The 17495-nt window shown below is 48.2% G+C and overlaps 1 protein-coding gene across 2 annotated transcripts in view; it reads left to right on the top strand.

Annotated features, from left to right (window-relative positions):
• The window catches only part of GLCCI1 (glucocorticoid induced 1), a 61594-nt gene extending 48528 nt beyond the window's left edge, over positions 1 to 13066 (top strand). For both annotated transcript variants that reach the window (XM_027872388.1, XM_027872387.1), the window contains exons 7-8: positions 12140 to 12260; positions 12694 to 13066. In XM_027872388.1, coding sequence (XP_027728189.1) covers positions 12140 to 12260; positions 12694 to 13048 — 476 coding nt within the window. In that variant the 3' untranslated portion in view covers positions 13049 to 13066. The remainder of the gene's footprint in view (positions 1 to 12139; positions 12261 to 12693) is intronic.
• Positions 13067 to 17495: the final 4429 nt, after the last annotated feature.

Genomic DNA, 17495 nt, shown 5'->3' with positions numbered 1-17495 from the left:
CACAGGCCAACTCTTAACGTTTTTTTATACTTAGCACACATTTAACAGCATGTCACATTTAAAAAGACTTGATTCTCCAGGGTTGTGGTATAATCTAGTGAAAAATGCTTGTACCTTATCATGCATGTGAAGAAAAGGGATGCCATTTGGAATGCCATAGGACTGAACCCTCTGACTCCAGTGTGCATCATTTCTCTTACTGTAACATTCCAGTTTAAATTCCACACACAGTTCTCTGGGAGGAAACCTTGTTCTCCAGCCATAGGGGAATGAATGGGCCAAGCCTTTAGTCAGCACTGTGCTGAGCGCTGCCCAGAACCCAGGCCTTCTGCTTCCCCCAGGCTCCACGCCCCCCTCGTTGTTGGCGGCCTTGCTCTCTGTCCTACACAAAGCAGTGAGTGAGCAGTTGTGATGAGGGAGGTCAGTGTGCGGAACACTTTGGGGTCGATGGCACTCTGCAGACCTCCCCCCGCCCTGTCTTTCACCCAGCTTATCCCTCCTCACCTCTCTGGCTCCTGGTGATGTTGAGTCAGATGAGGGCAAGCCCAGGAGCACGTCTGCCTCGGAGCCAGCTTTGTAATCAGCCTTAGACGTCTCTAGGCAATGAATAAATCAGCCCGTGAAGAAGACAATGGGAAGCAGACCCTGCCCTCGAGGAGCTTCTGCTCTCTTGGGGAGATGGCAGGCACTCATGGAAGTACCCGTGAACGGCGCCACAGCAGAGCTGGTGCATGAGTGGAGTCTTGGAGGATGAGCAGGAGTGTCAGAGATGACGGGAGGGGTGACTTCATCCCTGAGGCAGGGCGCGAGGCCTTCAAGACCTGACTTCAGGCCCAGGGCACTAGCTGTGTGACCCTGGGCAAGTCACTTCACCGCTGTTTGGCTCAGGGTTGTGAGAACCAGAGGAGATAGCATTTGTCTAGAATGTAGCCCAGTACTGGGCATACTGCAGATGCTGCACAGACGCCTCATGCTTGCTAGCTCTTCTTTCTTTGGAGGGACAGTGAGGCTGGCGGTTTCGCTTCCAGGAGTCAAGATGACACAGTAAGAAGTGAGTCGCTCTCCCCCTCCCTCATTGACCTCTGAAAGCCTAGAAACTATCGACTGAGGAAAAACCCTGAGCCAGCAAAAAGACAGGGCGCTGAAGTCTTGTAGCCCAGGAAGCTTGGGATGTTAACGGGAAAGGGCCCTGGCGCTCTGGGGGAGGGGAAGCAGTATGGGATGGGAGGCGTCCCAGCACTCCAGCGGCAAGCCCCACCTCAGCAAACCAGAGGGAGATCCTGAGACCCAGGTTGGTGGAGCGGGCAAGTGCCAGCACCAGGACCCCCTAGAGCCTCCATACAGGCAGGGGAACCGGTAGACACCAGCTTGGAAAACCACCACGGGCAGCAGCGTTCTCCAGCAGCCAAATCACCAGTGCCTCAGCACCACTCTAGGAAGCAGAGCTCCGGGCTAACAGACGTCCTCCAGCAGCGAAACATCCCTGGGCGAGCAGGAGCTGAACATTCAAGTGCAAGGCCCCGGCGAGCGGGAAAGGAAGCTTGGGTCAGTGCCCGCTTCGCTCCAGCGGGAGAGCTCAACACTTTTTTTAAGCCAGGAAATAGGCAAACACCGTGAGCAAAGAGCAGAAATGGACAATGATGTAGACACTTATTTTGGGGAAAGGGAAGATCAAGGCACAGATTGAGAAGAGGACAGCTTTGTTAATATGCCCAGTCAAAACCTCAGAGGGGAATATGAACTGGTCTCAAGCCCAAAAAGCCTTGAGTTCTTGGAAGAGCTCAGGAAGGATTTTAAAAGTCAAACAACAGAGGTGGAAGAAAAATTGGGAAAAGAAATGAAAGGTACGCGAGAGAGTCAGTAGCTGGGAAAGGAAGGACAAAAATTAACTGCCAGAGGAACAGTGAGAAGGTCCCCCTGCTAGACTGGAGAGCGTAGGAAAGTGGATGCTGTGTGACAAGGTTGGACGGAGAGACGCGGGCCCAGCTGCGAAGACAGTTAAAGGCCAGAGTCGATGTTGGATCCCAAAGGCAATGGGAAACCCAGTTGGGTGGTGAGGGCGCCCAAGTGCAAAGGGCCCTGGACCTGCAGTCAGGAAGCCCTGAGTTCAGAACCTGCCTCAGGCTTCCTGGGTGAGCCTCCTCTTGTTCCCGCATCTCTAAAATGCCGATGTGAATAGCACCTTGCTCATTGTGGCAGGGCATCCAACGATCGCACACATGTAAAGCACTTCACAGAGATCGCTTTGGCGGCTGTTTAGGGAGGCTGCTCCAGTGGCCCAGGAGAGGTGGGAAGGCCTCATGCCAGCACCGAGTTAGGGACTGTGTGAGGGGAGAGGTCGTTACTGGAAGGTGCCTCTGGGGCTTTGTTTGACCAGTCCAGCAAGTGGCCGATGTGAGTCTGGAGCTTAGGAGAGAGACCAAGGTTGGCTACTGAGAGCTGGGGGTCATCTGTCTGCCTGGAGACCTAGAGAGAAGAGGGGCCCAGGACTGAGCTTGGGGGCACCCAGTGTTAGGGGTGGGGGTGGAGGGGGAGCCAACGAGAGACGGAGGGAGGAACCCGAGATCACACAAACCAAGAGGGGAGAAGGCCAGCAGTCATGTAGCAAAGTAAGGTTGAGAAGGTTCAGATGGAGCTCACTGGTAACTTTGGGGAGAGGAGAGAAAGCGGAAGCAGAAAGTGCAGCCGGTCTGGGCTTTCTTTTCCTAGTTCTGCTGTGAAGGGGAGGGTGGCAGTGGGAGGAGATGGCAGCATCTAGGGAGGCCTTTTTAAGGAGGGGTCAGACTTAGGCATGTCTGCAGTCAGCAGGACAGTGATCTGACCTTTGCCCTGTGGCCTGAGCCATATGGTAGCGGAGGAGGCACTGGGAAAGAGCTTTGGGAGGAATCGTTGGCAATTCTCCAAGGAAAGAACAAATTTATTTATCATGCTAATTAGATCCATGAACCCCCAAGTCCAGACATGCCGTACGACCCCAGGGTCCTTAACCTTTTTGTATTTTAGAGCCTTTTGGTACTCCGGTGAAACCTAAGGATCCCTTATCAGAATCATGTTTTTAAATTCATGAAGTAAAACAAAATACATCAGATCGCAAAGAAAACCCTTTCCTGGATAGCTCCTAAAAGCTTAAAAACAAACTGACCCCATGGGGTGCCAGCTGTAGCGGCTTGCCCCCTCTGGGCCATCAGGCCTCCCTGCTCCAGCCTTCCACAGCTCCTCAGCGTCCTGGTGAATGTTGCAGTGCCCACCCACTCCCATCCACAGGAAATCCCTCTTTCCTTTGGATTCTGTGATGGATAGAGGCAGGCATCTTTAGCAAACGTGTATCTGCCTGGGGCCTCATCACTACTACGTTGCTGCTAATGATGAGAGAATTGCCAAATACAATTCTATCTGGAGGGTCAGCCTTGGAATCTTGGATGATAGTAACCCAGTGACAGGAGAAGGCCTTGAAGAGTCAGTGAATGCCTTTGTTTTGTAACTTGACAACTGGATTTCAGTGGAGTTGGTTTCCTTTGTAGTCTTCTGTTTTATTTTGAGCATTTAAAGGTGTTCTTCTGAAAAGGGCTTCACAGGTTTCCCCACACTCCCAAAGCTTCCCAGTAAGGATCACAAAGCCTTGGCATCGCTGCAGAAACGTCAGGGTGTCTCCTGTGGAATAGTTTGTGCAAGCTTTCCTCTTCCCGTCTTGTGTTTTTGTCAAGGATGCCTTTCTTCCCAGCGTAGCTTGTTCTTGTAAAGACTTGGCAGAGATCAGAAAGTCCCCCCGCTGGTTGGTGGCGATCGATGGGCGCTTGATTCTTTCTGGGCAGTTGTATCACCCACAAGTGCCACCGATCCCTCACTCTGTCACCTCTTTTACAAGGGACCCCCAAATGGTGTTGCCTCCCCATGGATACCAGTTCTGAGTCCTGGGGCTGTCCTCTCCTCCTTTCCCGTTGGTAAACCGTCTCAACTCTAGACTCTGCTAGAATTCTTCCCCTCTTGTCACAGCTGGCCAGACCTCTGGATTACTCCACCATCTACTTCCTTTGCTCCCGTCTGTGTTGTGTTGGGTGGAATTGGAACAATTTAGGGAATTGCAGATTAGACCCTCCATAAATGGGTATTACATCATCTCAGCTGCAGCGGAACTGCAGTGAGGTGATGCTTTTCTGTCTCCCGCTCACCACGGTGCTCAGCCTGCAACTTTATCGCCTTCTCAAGCCCCCGACAGTACTCACCCCCTTCTCCTGCCTTTTCAGCTGAGGACTTCAATTTCTTTTCTTTCTGAACTCTCTTTCTCCCTCTCTTCCTACCCTGCCCTACAGAAGGCCACCATTTGACACGGATAGATGTAGATCTGTGTAATACCATATGATACATACTTCTGTTCTCAAGGTCTTTCTGTGGAGGTGGATAGCATCTTCCTTCCATTGTAGCTGATTTGAATATTTAGAATATTTATAATGACTTATTCCTTCACAGTTATTCTTTGAACAATATTGCTGTGCACAACCTTCTCTTGGTTCTGCTCATTTAATTATTTCATGCGAGGCTTTCCATGTTTTTCTAAAGTCAACCTGCTCATCATTTCTTACAGCACAGTGGTATTCCATCACAATCATATACCACAACTTGGTTAGCCATTCTCCAATTGAGACTTCCCTTCAGTTTCCATCACAAAGAGCGTTCCTATAAATATTTTAGAACGCATTTTAGAACATAGAGGTTCTTTTCCTTTTTAACTGATCACCTTGGGAAGCAGATGTAACAGTGGGATTGCTGGGTGAAGCAGTGTGTGCAGTTGTTTTTATGTTTTTTTTTCTTTAACACTTTGGGCATAATTCCAGATTGCTTTAGAAAATGGTTAGATTTTCATGGTTTTGCCAACAGTGTCTTAGTATCCCAATTTTTCCACATCCCCTCCAACATTTGTCGTTTCCCCCTTCTATCATTTTAGCCAATCTGATAGGTGTGAGATGATATCTCAGAGTTGTTTTAGTTTGCCTTTCTCTAATCAATAATGATTTAGAACATTTTTTCATATGACTATATATAGTTTTGATATCTTTATTAAAAGCTGCCTGTTCATATTGTTTGACTATTTATCAATTGGAGAATGACTCATCCTTATAAATTTGACAAGGTCCTCTATAGATTCAAGATGAGACCATTATCAGAGAAACTGTCTATAAAAGTTTTCCCCTAATTTTCTTCTTTCCTTCTAATCTTGACTACATATGTTTTATTTATTTATATACATTGGTTTTTATTTCTTATTGCAAAGGTACAACCCCTTTTTAATTTAATTTAATCAAAATTTTCCATTTTATGTATCACAATGCTCTCTATTCTCTTATTTATTCATAAATTCTTCCCCTATCCATAAGTGTGATAGATGAAGTTTTCTGTGTTCTTATAATTTTCTTATGATTATCTCCCTTTTTATCTAGGTCATATGTCCATTTTGACCTCATCTAGGTAAATGGTGTAAGATATTGATCTATACACAGTTTCTGCCATACTGCTCTACAGTTTTCCCAACAATTTTTCCAAATAGTGACTTCTTATACCACAAGCGTAAACCCTTTTTGCAGGATTTTGTTGGTAATATGTAGAAATGCTAATGATTTATGCTAGTTTATTTTATATCCTACTACTTTGGTAAAATTATTGTTTCTGCCAACTTTTTAGTTGAATCTCTAGGATTTTCCAAGAATATCATCATCTTGTCTGTAAAAAGAGATAGTTTTACTACCTGATTGCCTATTCTGGTTCTTTCAGTTTCTTTTTTGTCTCTTACTGCTGTTGTTAGCATTTTTAATACAATATTGAATAACATTAGCATGTAGGCAGTTTGGCATCCTTGTTTCACTCCTAATCTTATTGGTAAGACTTCTAGCTTATCCTCATTATAAATAATACTTGCTGGTGGTTTTAGATATCATTATCTTATCATTATAAGGAAAAATCCGTTTATATGTTTTCAGACATTTTTAATAGGAATGAGAGTTGTATTTTGTCAGAAGCTTTCTGTATATTAAACCATCCCTACATTCCTGGTATAAATCCCACGTGGTCACAATGTATAATTTTTGTGATATATTGCTGTAGTCTTTTAATTTTTTATATTAGTAATTTGTTTTTTTCTCTCTTTTTTAAATCATAACAGTTAATCTATTTTATTGTGTTTTTCCCCCCACAAAACCAACTCCTAGTTTTATTTATTAAGTTAGTGGTTTTCTTACATTCAATTTTATTAACCTCATCTTTAGTTTTTAGGATTTCCAATTAGTTGTTTAATTTGGGATTTTTAATTTCTTATTTTTTTTTTCTAGTTTTTAAAATTGCGTACCTAATTCATTGAACTGCTCTTTCTCTGTTTTATTGATGTAAGCATTTAGAGATACAAGTTTTCCTCTTATTACTGCTTTTGCTGCATCCCATAGGTTTGGTATGTTATCTCCTTAACATTCTCTGTAATAAATTTGTTGTTTCTATGTTTCTATGACTTTTTTTAACCAATTTAACTCATCTTTAAGATTAGGTTATTTAGTCTCCAGTTAATTTTTAATCTGTTTCCATGGTCCCTTATTAAATATAATTTTTATTGCATTATGATCTGAAAAGGATACGTTTAACATTTCTGCTTTTCTGCATTTAACTACAAAGTTTTTCTGCTCTAATTTATGGTTAATTTTTCTAAAGGTACCATGTATTACTGAGGAAAAGTTGTATTCCTTTATGTTCCCATTCATTTCCCTCCAGATAGCTATCGTATTTAGCTTATCTAAGATTTTGTTCATCTCCTTGACTTCTCTCTTATTTATTTTTTATTAGATTCATCTAGTTCTGAGGGGGGAAGGTTGAAGTTTTCCGCTGTTATAATTTTGCTATCTATTTCCACCTGTAATTCATTTAATTTTTCCTTTAAAAATTTGGATGCTATAGAATTTGGTAGATATAGGTCTAATATTTCATGTTACTTCATTATCTATAGTACCATTGAACATAATGTAGTTTCTCTGTTTATCTCTTTTAATTAAATCTATTTTAGCTTTAACTTTGTCTGAGATCATGATTACTACCCCTGCTTTTTTTTGTGTCAGCTGAAGCATATTGAATTCTACTTCAGCCCTTTATTTTTACTCTATGTGTGTCTCTCATTTTTAAATATGTTTTTTGTAAACAACATATTGTCAGATTGTGGTTTTTGATCCACTCTGCTGTGCATTTCTGTTATATAGTTGAGTTCATTCCATTCACATTCCAAGTTGTGATTACTAGATGTGTGTTTCCCTCCATCCTGTTTTTAGCACTGTTTATCCTTCTCTCTCTCTCTTTTTTGCCCTATCCTTCCTCAAACATCTAATTGACTTTTAACCACTGCCTCCCTAATCTGCACCCCTTCTAAGAATCCCTCCTTTATCCTCTCCCCTTGCCTTACTGTTCCTTAATCTCCCCACCTTTCTAAGAGCACCTCTTTTATCTTATCCTATTGCTTTCCTGTTTCTCTGTGTATTAAGAAGACTTTTACATCCTTCTAGGTGTATTAACTCAGTTCTGATGAGAATAGGGCTCTGCACCTACCAGCCCTCCCCACCCCCTACATTCCACTGTAACAGCTCTTCCACTCACACCTTGTTTGTGTGAGATAATTGCTCCATTCTACCACTGTTTACCAAATTTTATTTTTTTTCGGATCATCCCATCATACTCAACTCAACCTGAAGCCTTCTATCTGTGTATGTTCTTTCAGACTACCCTAGTAATGATAAGGTAAGAGTTACAGATAATATTTTCTCATATAAAAAGTAAGCAGTTTGACCTGATTAAATCACTGATGATTGGTCTTTCGTGTTTACCTTCTTATGTTTTTCCTGATTCTTGTAGGTCAAATTTTCTGTTCAGTCCTGGTCTTTTCCTCACAGATACCTGAAAATCCTTTAGTTCATTAAATATCCTTTTTTTCCATGCAGGATTACACTCAGCTTTGCTGGGGAGGTTATTCTTGGTTGCAAGCCTACCTCCTGCACTCTTCAAAATATCATGTTCCATGCCCTTCAGTCTTTTGCTGTAGAACCTGTTAAATCTTGTGTTATCCTGACTGTAGCTCCGCTGTAATTAAATTGTTTTGTTCCAGTGTAGTATTTTCTCCTTGACCTGGGAGCTTCAAAACTTAGCTATGATGCTCCTGTGAGTTTTCGTCTTGGGATCTCTTTCAAGTGGTGATTGGTGGATTTTTTTCTATTTTTACCTCCTCAAAATTCTAAAACTTCTGGGCAATTTTCCCTAATAAATTCTTGAAGTTTAGTGTCTAGACTCTTTTTTTTATCATAACTTTCAGGTAGTCTAGCAATTCTTATATTGTCCCTCCTCTGTTTTTCTAATGAGATGTCTCACATTTGCTTCTACTTTTTCATTGTTTTGATTTTGTTTATTTTTTGGTGTCTTATGAAGTCAGCAGCTTCCCCTTGCTTAGTTATAGTCTTTAAGGAATTATCTTCTTCCATAAGTTTTTCCAGTTGGTTGACTTTTCTTTTCCCAGTTTTCTTGATTTTCTTGCATTATTCTTATTTTTTTCCCTAATTTTTCCTCAGCCTCTCTCACTTTATTTAAAGCCTTTTTAAAGCTCTTCCAAGAACTCTTTTTGGGCTTGTGACCATTTTGCTTTTTTTTCTTTGAAATACAAGTAGCTGCTTTAACTTCACTTTCTTGTTTTGCGTTTGGTCCTTGATCTTCCCTGTAGCATAGTAGCTGTCTGTGGTCAGGTTCTTCTTCTCTGGCTCACCCATCGTGTGGTGGCTTATTTCTTTGTTGTTAACTTTGTGTTAGAGTCAGGCTGTAGTCCCAGGGTGTGGGGGATAATGTCTCAGACTTCAGGCTTTTTGTCCTGTTGTTTTCTGAGTTCTTTTTGGGGGCCTGACCTCAAGTTCTCCTCTTCGCCCCTGAGTGGGTCCCCAGCAACTGTGTCACCCCACATAGTGGTACTTCTGGTAGCTTCTCTGCCCTGGAACTAAAACCAGGACCCCACCTTTCCATGACCACAGTCACCAGTGTGTACTCGCTCCTGCGCACCCACAGCCACAGCCTGGGACTGTATCTGGTCAGTGCTCCTGGGGCCTGTGCCCCACATCAGTGGAGGGCCCTGGAATCTTGCCCTGGTCAGTCGTCTGACCCCCGCCCTGTCCATGGGGGGAGCGTTCTTGGCACTGAGCTGCCGCTACACAGCTGCCCCCAGGGCTTATTGTTGGTAGACTCTGTTGTATCTGCATTTCAGTCAGGCCAGGCCACCACCCCAGTGCGCTCCCAAGTTGTCTCAGGCTGGACAATTGCTTTACCCAACTTTTAATATTTTCTGTTGCTCTAAAAAGTTCACTTTGAGGCATTATTGCAAGTTATTTTGGGGGAACTTGGGGGAACCAGGCAGTTTCCACAGAATCCTCTCTGAATTCACTTTAATTTCACAAAAACCCCAAAGAAACAGAAGTTGAAGCCATTGCCAGGCTCTCCCTCTTGGTGATCTCTTACCGCTGAGGCATTTTTCCCAACCACCTCCTCCTTCCCTCTTTCCTCTTCGGAGGAGGTGGCCCTTCTTGCCAAGGCACACCTCTCTCTGTGTATCCTTGTTCCCCTGTCTCCTGCCTTCACCATTTGGACTCTCTCACCTTCATTCCCTCCCTGCCCCAGCTCCTCTTCAGATGTGCTCATGTCTCCCCAGCCTTTCACAAACCCTCCATGGATCCAGCTGTTCTCACTAACTTTCATCCTCTGGCCCCCCTGTCCTTGGTAGCTAAACTGGAAAGCCATCCATAGCCACTGCTTCTGTTCCCTCCTGTCCCCTTCTCCTCTAGACCCTCAGCAGTCTCACTTTGGAAGACCTCCAAAGGAACCATGCAGTCTTCAGAGTCACAAATCATGTCCTGTTGCCTGCTCCATGGCCTTTTCTCCGTCCTCCTCCCTCGGTCTGTGTCTTCTCCCTCTGAGCTGTCTTGTTGAGGATAAGAAAAGGTCACTGGATTTAGTGATGAAGAGATCACTGGTAACTTTGGAGAGAGTAGTTTCAGTGGAATGATGAGATCAGAAGCTGGATTATAAGGGGTTAAGAGAGAGTGAGAGGAGAGAAATCGGTGGCCCCTACTGTGGATGGCTTTTCAGGGAATTGAGCTACAAAGGACAGAAGAGAAATAGGATTTTAGAGGGGATGGAAGGATCAAGTGAGAGTTTTTTCAGGGTGGGGGGAAACATGGTCATGTTTGTAGGCAGGAGGAAATGAGCCAGTAGAGAGGGACAGATTGAAAATCAGTGATCTACCTTAAATCAGCTTTTGGGGAGATAATAGAACACTTCCTCCCTGAATTTTGGGGATAGGACTGAGCCTAGTTTGACATTGAGGTCTCCATCCTCCAGCACTCTGTGCGGCCCTTATATACATATACACAAAACATACTTCCCACAGGAGGGAAGAGAAAAGAGACCAGGGTTCTAAGCCATTTTCCCAGATGGGCAGGGGGAGACTTCTGGGTTCCTTCTGCCTCCACTCACCTCGCTCTGTCTTCAGTGACTACCCATCTCCCACAGCCAGCTCAGAGTAAAATGTAGACAAACTGGAAGTGTGGGCAGGGGGGAGAGGGAGCCCCATTCCCAGATCCCAAAACCGTAATGTCTTTTTTTTGTTTTGGCCTTTTGAGTCCTGTGAGGTATTGATCAATAAGACTTCTCAGTTAAAAAAGAAAAGAAAAGAAGTGATGGAGTAGAGATGACAGAGAGTGCAATCTGTTGGAGGAGGCACGGTGGAGGGGGATTCCTTGTGCAGGTAGAGGGCTGGGCTTGCTTAGAAGTAAGGACACCTCATCATGGGAGATGGGGGGAGGGAGGAGGGAGGGACAGGAGGCACCTGAGTGATGGAAGGTGAGGACGGGGGAGAAGAGGGGGCTCACGAGAATGGCTTATTCTCTTGGGTAAAGTAGGAGACAGGATTTTTAGCCGAGAGAGTGGGGGAGGGAGCTGCCACGGAGGAGGTAAGATTGACTGGAGGCAGTGAGGGCCCAGCTGAGGTTGTGTAGCCAGTTTTGTAGTGGACCCTGTCAGGACGGTTGCATGTATAAGAGTGAAGGTGATGGATGGTGGGAGGGGCCCAAGGTTGAGGCTTAACTGGGCGCAATTGATGATATGATGAGGGTGTGAGGGATTCAGGAGAAGAGGACAGGTGAGAGTTCAGTTGGTTCACCAAGGAGTCAAGTAGAGCAGAAGGGCTGGTGCAGGGGAGGGGTCAAGGGGTTGGAGGTCATGCAAGGGAGGGCCGAGGGAGAGGTGGAGAGCCGATAGATTATCTTTCTGCTCAGAGTCGGGCCTTCACAAGAAGAGCTGAATTATTTGGTTTGATCCCAGATCTCACACTACTCCATTTCCTTTCTCATTCTTGGCCTGCTGAGGTTGAGGACAGGTCCTTTTCCTTGGAGTGGACACTCAAGGGCATGTACCATGGAGGGTGTTGGGGCAATTTGTGGGGAGATGGATGCTGCTCTTGGGGCTTTGTCCTGTCCTAATGTGTCACTAAGGACACCCATATTTTTAAGAATATTGACAGATCTCTGCATCCAAACTCCCTGGACCCTTCCTAGGTAGCAAAAGGGGCAGCTGATATGGCCTTCTGGCCATTCAGAAACAGACCTTTTCTCATAGCAGATTAGTTCAGAACTGTGGGGCCATGGGTCTGGCAAAGGTGCCCTGTAGAGTCCACCCCCCAGCTCTGGATTCTGAGCAGGTCCCCTCTGTCCTAGTGGGGGCGGGGGGTTCTAGCCAACTGTGTTGCCCGGGCTTCAGTGAAAGCCCCAGCTCTGCTCCAGGCACCAAGATGGATACGTGAGTAAGAGAGCCAGTTAGCACTGAGGGGGCCTCTTGTTCATTTAGCTTTGGGGGGTGCAGCACTTTTATTCACTACTCAATTTTTGAGGCAGAAACATCCTATTTCTGTGGCAGGACAGATTGGTCTTGCCTTTATTGAGAAGAAATGTGCTCCGTAAGGGTGTGCAAAGGAGCTTGTGTCCCGGAGGCTCAGTGGTGGGTGGGCAGGCTTAGCGGCTTGTGCAGGACACTGCTCTGTGCAGAGGGCTTCCCACCACTTGTAATGGGAAAAACTGATTGAAATTTTCAGACAGTGGGAGCAGCTCGCCGCTACCCAAGTATGCCACCTCTCCCAAACCCAACAACAGCTACATGTTCAAGAGGGAGCCGCCGGAGGGGTGTGAGCGAGTGAAGGTCTTTGAGGAGATGGCGTAAGTAACGTCCCCACCCTTGTGCGTGGCCCGTGTAGCTGCAGGAGCTCAGGAGAGGGGGAGCTTCCCAGGTGGCTCCCAGTGATCAGACAGTGCTGGGGTTACAGGCCAAGGGCTGCTCCTCTGGGATTACTGAAGGTAAAAGAGAAAAGAGGCCTGGGAAAGGTCCAGCCTTTCTAGGAGAAGCAGTGCTGTCCCCCTGGGGCTCGCAGTCTCCTTACACTTTGCTAAATAGCGAGATGTCCTCCAAGGGAGACGGGGAGACCCTGTGAGCCCATTCCTTTTGAGATGTGGAGCTTTGTCCCTCTGGCCCTGTGCCCCTGCCTCCCTGCCTTCCCCACTCAGGGCACAGAGCCAGCTTCCCGCAGTTGTGGAAGCTCCGTGTGGGTTCAGGCTCCCTTGTTGTTCATGGTGTCCTTTTGTCCTGTTCTAGGGCTCGCCAGCCCATCTCAGCCCCTCTGTTTTCATGTCCTGACAAAAACAAGGTGAATTTCATCCCAACCGGCTCCGCCTTCTGCCCTGTAAGGCTTCTGGGCCCTCTCCTGCCAGCCTCTGACCTGATGCTCAAGAGTTCTTCAGGCTCCAACCAGAGCCCGATACTGAGCGCCTTGACTGTCGAGCAGCTCTCGGCACGGGTGGCCTTCTCGTCTCTGTCAGATGATACCAGCGTCGTGGACTCGGTGGCAGAGGTCACCCTCCCACCGCCGTGCCCACCCCCACTACCCCCACCGCCAAACGACCGTCAGGCTGAGGAGCGCGCCTTGTCTCAGAACCATGTGGCCATCTAAGCAGGAGAGCAGGCCCTCGCCCTCGGAAGCCCGGTCCGCATGGCTGCTCGGACGGCTGCACGGAGGGGTGACGCCTTTCTGGACAGAAGAGAAGATGTGTCAGCCTCCCAGAGAATCTCTCATCACTGTTCTTGGCGGGGACAGGCCTCGATTTGAGCCTTTTTTATTTTTACTGTTTTGTGGAAAGCAGAGATGCACCGCGTGTCGATCGTGCAGCATTTTCGGTGGAGACTATGCATTTCCTCGTATGTCTGACCAGACGAGGGCCGTGTCCTGGGTCTGCTGTAGTCCTTCCACATCAGAAAGTTGCCTGTCCAGAGGGAAGCCGTCTGGGGTGTGTCCCATGCTGACAATCATCCAGGTGTTTGTGATGCACACGACGCACACACCGTCAGACACACAAGAGCCTGGCCCCGCTGTTGCGCAGGGCTCCCCCCCCACCCCCAATGGCCTCGTTTCAGGTACTCAGCCGAAGTCTAACTCAGGTAACTTGGAATGTAAATCCTCTCGGCAAAGACAAGGTGTCCCGGTGACATCTCTCTGCATCAATCTTTCCTCATTCCATTCCACCAAGGAGGGTGACCCTGGGCAGGGGCAGCCAGCGGCAGGAGCCGGTGTCCCCTTCTCAGGTGGCAGCAGGAGGAGGGGGTCAAACGGGGCGTTCCTCATGACTCTTGCAAGGTTGAGAACAAGGTTTCCAGGAGGCGTGTTCCACGCAGCGCGCACCCCAGTGGGAGGGATTTTACAGGGGACGGCCAGGAGCTCTTGCTCACGTCTCCAGCAAATTCGTATTGAGTTTCTCCTTTGGAAATTGTCCCTTCGTTTTCTGGCTAAAAAGGGACAGGCTCCTGGTTGCTCACCTCCACCCTCCCCAGCTTGAGTGAATGGAGCGACATTCGGCCCCAGAGAGGGTTCCGTTCTGGGACGAGCTGGAAAAGGAGTCAGCCGAGGATTCTTTGGTGACTTCAGGCAGCAGCTGGAAGTTCCTTCCCTCAGCTCCATCGCTCTGTGTCTTTTGTCAGTGGTCGTTTCTGCTGTTCTCCTCCACATGGGAAGTGTGAGGCAGGGCAGAAAGCCCTGGGCAGACCGGATCGGAGCCAGGGAGAAGCCTGGGCATCTCCAGAGTCATGCCCTGGGCCCTGGGGCAGCTGGCTGCATTGCCTTTGGCCCCTGCTCCTGGTGAAGGTTGGAAAGGGATGGGGACAGCGAGGGAAAAGGCCTGTGTGTGTGTGTTGTGGGGGGGGAGGGGGGTGTCAGCCATTAAAATGCTCCTTCCTTCCTCCCCCAACATCGGCTGCCACTTTCTCCTCCCAAGGCATATTCTGGTTCTATGACAGCAGTCAGACGGTGTTCGACCAGAAGACACTTTTGTGGAGCAAAGAACCTGGTTCCCTTTTGTCCTTTTCAGTGGGAACTGGTGAAAAGCATTTTTTCCGATCTCTTTCACCCTAAAGTTCTCAGGCCTTGATGAACAGGAGAGGGAAGAAGAGAGCAAAGGCCAGTTCTGTGGTGTGTCTGGGAGCTCCGCTGTCCATCCTTCCTGCCCTGCCTGTCTGCCTGTCCAGGCCTGAGGGAGGAGGAGGGGGGGGGGGGGGGGTCGGGGTGGGGGCAGGGGGGGGGGGGGGGGGGGGGAAGAACTGAATTTGCTTGGTGGATGAGATTTGTGGTGATGTTCCACGCGTTCCTTTTCCCACGAGAAGCTAAATATTAATTGTGCTGCCCGTTTGTTCCTAGTGCATCTGAAGGTTTTGGACGTGCTGTGTTGGAGCTTCTGCTTTTCCATGTAAATCCCAGGAAGCTTTGGAGCTCAGATGTCCCATCCCTTGGGCTTGGAGACATCTCAGACGTTGTATCGGTTTTGTCCATCGCTGTCCTAGGAAGTCCAGTTACTGGATGCTGTGGCTTTCCTCACAGAGGACAGATGTGGCTTTTGTTTTGTACTTTTCCAGTAGAGAAATTCCCGTGTCTTATTTAAATAAAGCTATTAGTAAAAAGTAGCCCCCTTGCTGTGTTTGGGGGGCTGCATGGGGTGGTATGGGGTGGCATACGGGGCGGTGGGGGGCACACGTGGTGGTGTGTGTGGGTGGCGCGCAGGGTGGTGGTGGGCGTACATGGGGTAGGGGGCACACGGGGTGATGTGTGTGGGGGTGACACACAGTGGTGGGGGGGCACACGGGGTGGTGGGGGCACACGGGGTGGGGCGGGGGGTGGCTCATCTGCTAGACACAGTACTAAGGATTGAGGCAGCCTCCACAGCCCAGTGACTTCCAGCCTGCACCCTTATGGGTGGTGGGGATGTTGCAGAGGGTTCCATTTCATTCACACACTTGCTCTCCCAAGAAGAGCTATCTTCTGATGTTTCCCGTTTGGAGCCTGGTGCAGACTTGAAGGACAGAACTTCACCATCCATGGTTTTATAGCCAAAGGATTTGTGGGATTGAAGTGTTTTTAACTTGAGGCAAAACAACCTCTGAGGACGAGGTGCCGACACTACTTTGTCCTGGGGTGGGAGGATCATGGGCCCAGGGACCTCTGTCGAGGCAGCCCTGCTGTGTGTCAAGGGGCAAAGGCTATTCAGCATTCTGGAAGGGGAAGACTTTCCCAGCCCATCCGTAAAGCTAGTGTGAGCCTGGCCAAGGGTTTCTGAGGCAGGTTACCTTCACAAAGTCTGCTGTACCAAGGTGTCGAAAGGCTAGACAAGAGTTCATTCACTGTATCAGATTGCGCCCCATCTTGGGGAGGGGCGGGGGAGGGAGGGGGAGAAAAATTTAAAACTCAAAAACTTATGGAAGTGATTGGTGATAAATCAGAATAAATTAATTTTTTTTAAAGTTCATTCAAAGAAGGTCTGGGGGCTTCAGTGGATCGCAAGCTTATGTGAGTAGGCTGCATTTAGAGGCCTGATGTCCAGAACAAAGGAGCTAACAGTATTGCCCAGGTCAGGCCAGATCTAAAGTATTGTGTTCTAAGAGGTGGTGCTCAGGAGTGAGTGCATTCCAGACACGTAACAGGCTGAGCGAAGGTGGATGACAGAATGTGGCAGAGATCGAGAGCCACAAAGGGGAGTGATGGGTAATAACCCTGAAAGGCAGCCTGGGCAGTCACTAACAGGGAGAAAATCAGATCAAAGCCCTAGTGTGGACCGGCTCTAGGAAGACAGGCATGCTGATACATTGTTGGTGGAGCTGCAAATTGATCCAGCAATTCTGAAGAACCATTTGGAATTAGGCCAGAAGAATCACTTCAATTGTTTGTGCCCTTTGAACCCTGTGCCAGGGTAGGGAGGGCACGTATACTTCTGAACAACCAAACCAGGAGCCCTGTGGGCACCAAAACAACAGCTCTAGCAACCAGGGTGCCCACCCAAAAAAGCGCAGTGCCTGAGCATTTTAGCATGTGGATGTGCCACCAAAAAGTACAAATATGAGGAATTAAGAGCCTTGGACGTCAGAGGAGCTCCCTTAACGAATGGGGATTGGACAGCCTTGGGTGGGGGCAGGAAAGGCTCCATGTCAGAGGTGGAGTTGAAACCTAGCCAGGCTTCCAGAAGTGGAGGTGAAGACAGAGAGCATTCCCACGGCCCTAGGGGACAGCCCAAAGACAGGACGGGAGGAGACGACTGGCGCTTGATTGGAAAGGCCTTGGTCTTCTGAGAGGGACAGTTGGGAGCCTGTGGTCACGTGTTTGGGGGAGGATCTGCTGGCCGGGAGAGGACTCTCGGGGCTAGTCCGCGCTGAGCGTGCAGTCCGCGAAAACCCCAAGACCTCCTGCAGATAAACTAGTCTCTAGCTTCTTGATGGCTTTGGTACATGCAGGACACTGGGGCGCGTGGTCACTGGCAGCAGATTTCAGCAAGCATTTGGTGGTCTCGCATCACCCTCGTGCACAGGTGGACCTGGCTGTGTTATGGGTGCACTCGGGAGAGGCGCTGAGAACTTGAATGAGGTGGCGTTTGGGAGACAAGGGAGAAGTCGTGGTCACTGCAAACCGGAGAGAACGTTCCCAGGAGAAGAGGACGGTCAGTAGCGGAGACGGCGGAGAAGATGCCGGAGAAGGCGCTACCTGGAGGGTCCTTCCAGCCTGAAGCCTGTGATTCGGGGCTTCTCTGCCAAGTACCTCCAATGAGACTTCAGTTCTGTAAACCAGGCTCCCGTGACACTGCCGCAGCTCTTCCACCTGAGTGCCACCGAGCTGTGATCTCCAGGACACGCCTTCCACCCGCTGACATAACGGCCCTTTTCACAAGTCACTGTTACCGGAAAATTCCCCATTTGGCGGATGCCTGGTCAGCGTTCCTTCCTCTTTCCCTCATCCCCCTCTCCTGAGTCTTCTTGTCTGACCATCAAGGCCGTCTGCCTGAAGCCCCAGCTTCAGCAATCTCCCCTGGCTTCTCGTGACCAACTGTTCTCTTTTCTCAACTACCTTTGCTGCTTTTTTGGGTGCCCCT

This window comes from Vombatus ursinus, unplaced genomic scaffold (assembly GCF_900497805.2).
Source record: "Vombatus ursinus unplaced genomic scaffold, bare-nosed wombat genome assembly UNPS02014799.1, whole genome shotgun sequence".
In the NCBI taxonomy this organism is placed as follows: Eukaryota; Metazoa; Chordata; class Mammalia; order Diprotodontia; family Vombatidae; genus Vombatus; species Vombatus ursinus.
Note: the sequence above shows the minus strand (reverse complement) of the source record. Positions and strands in the feature narration are given on the sequence as shown.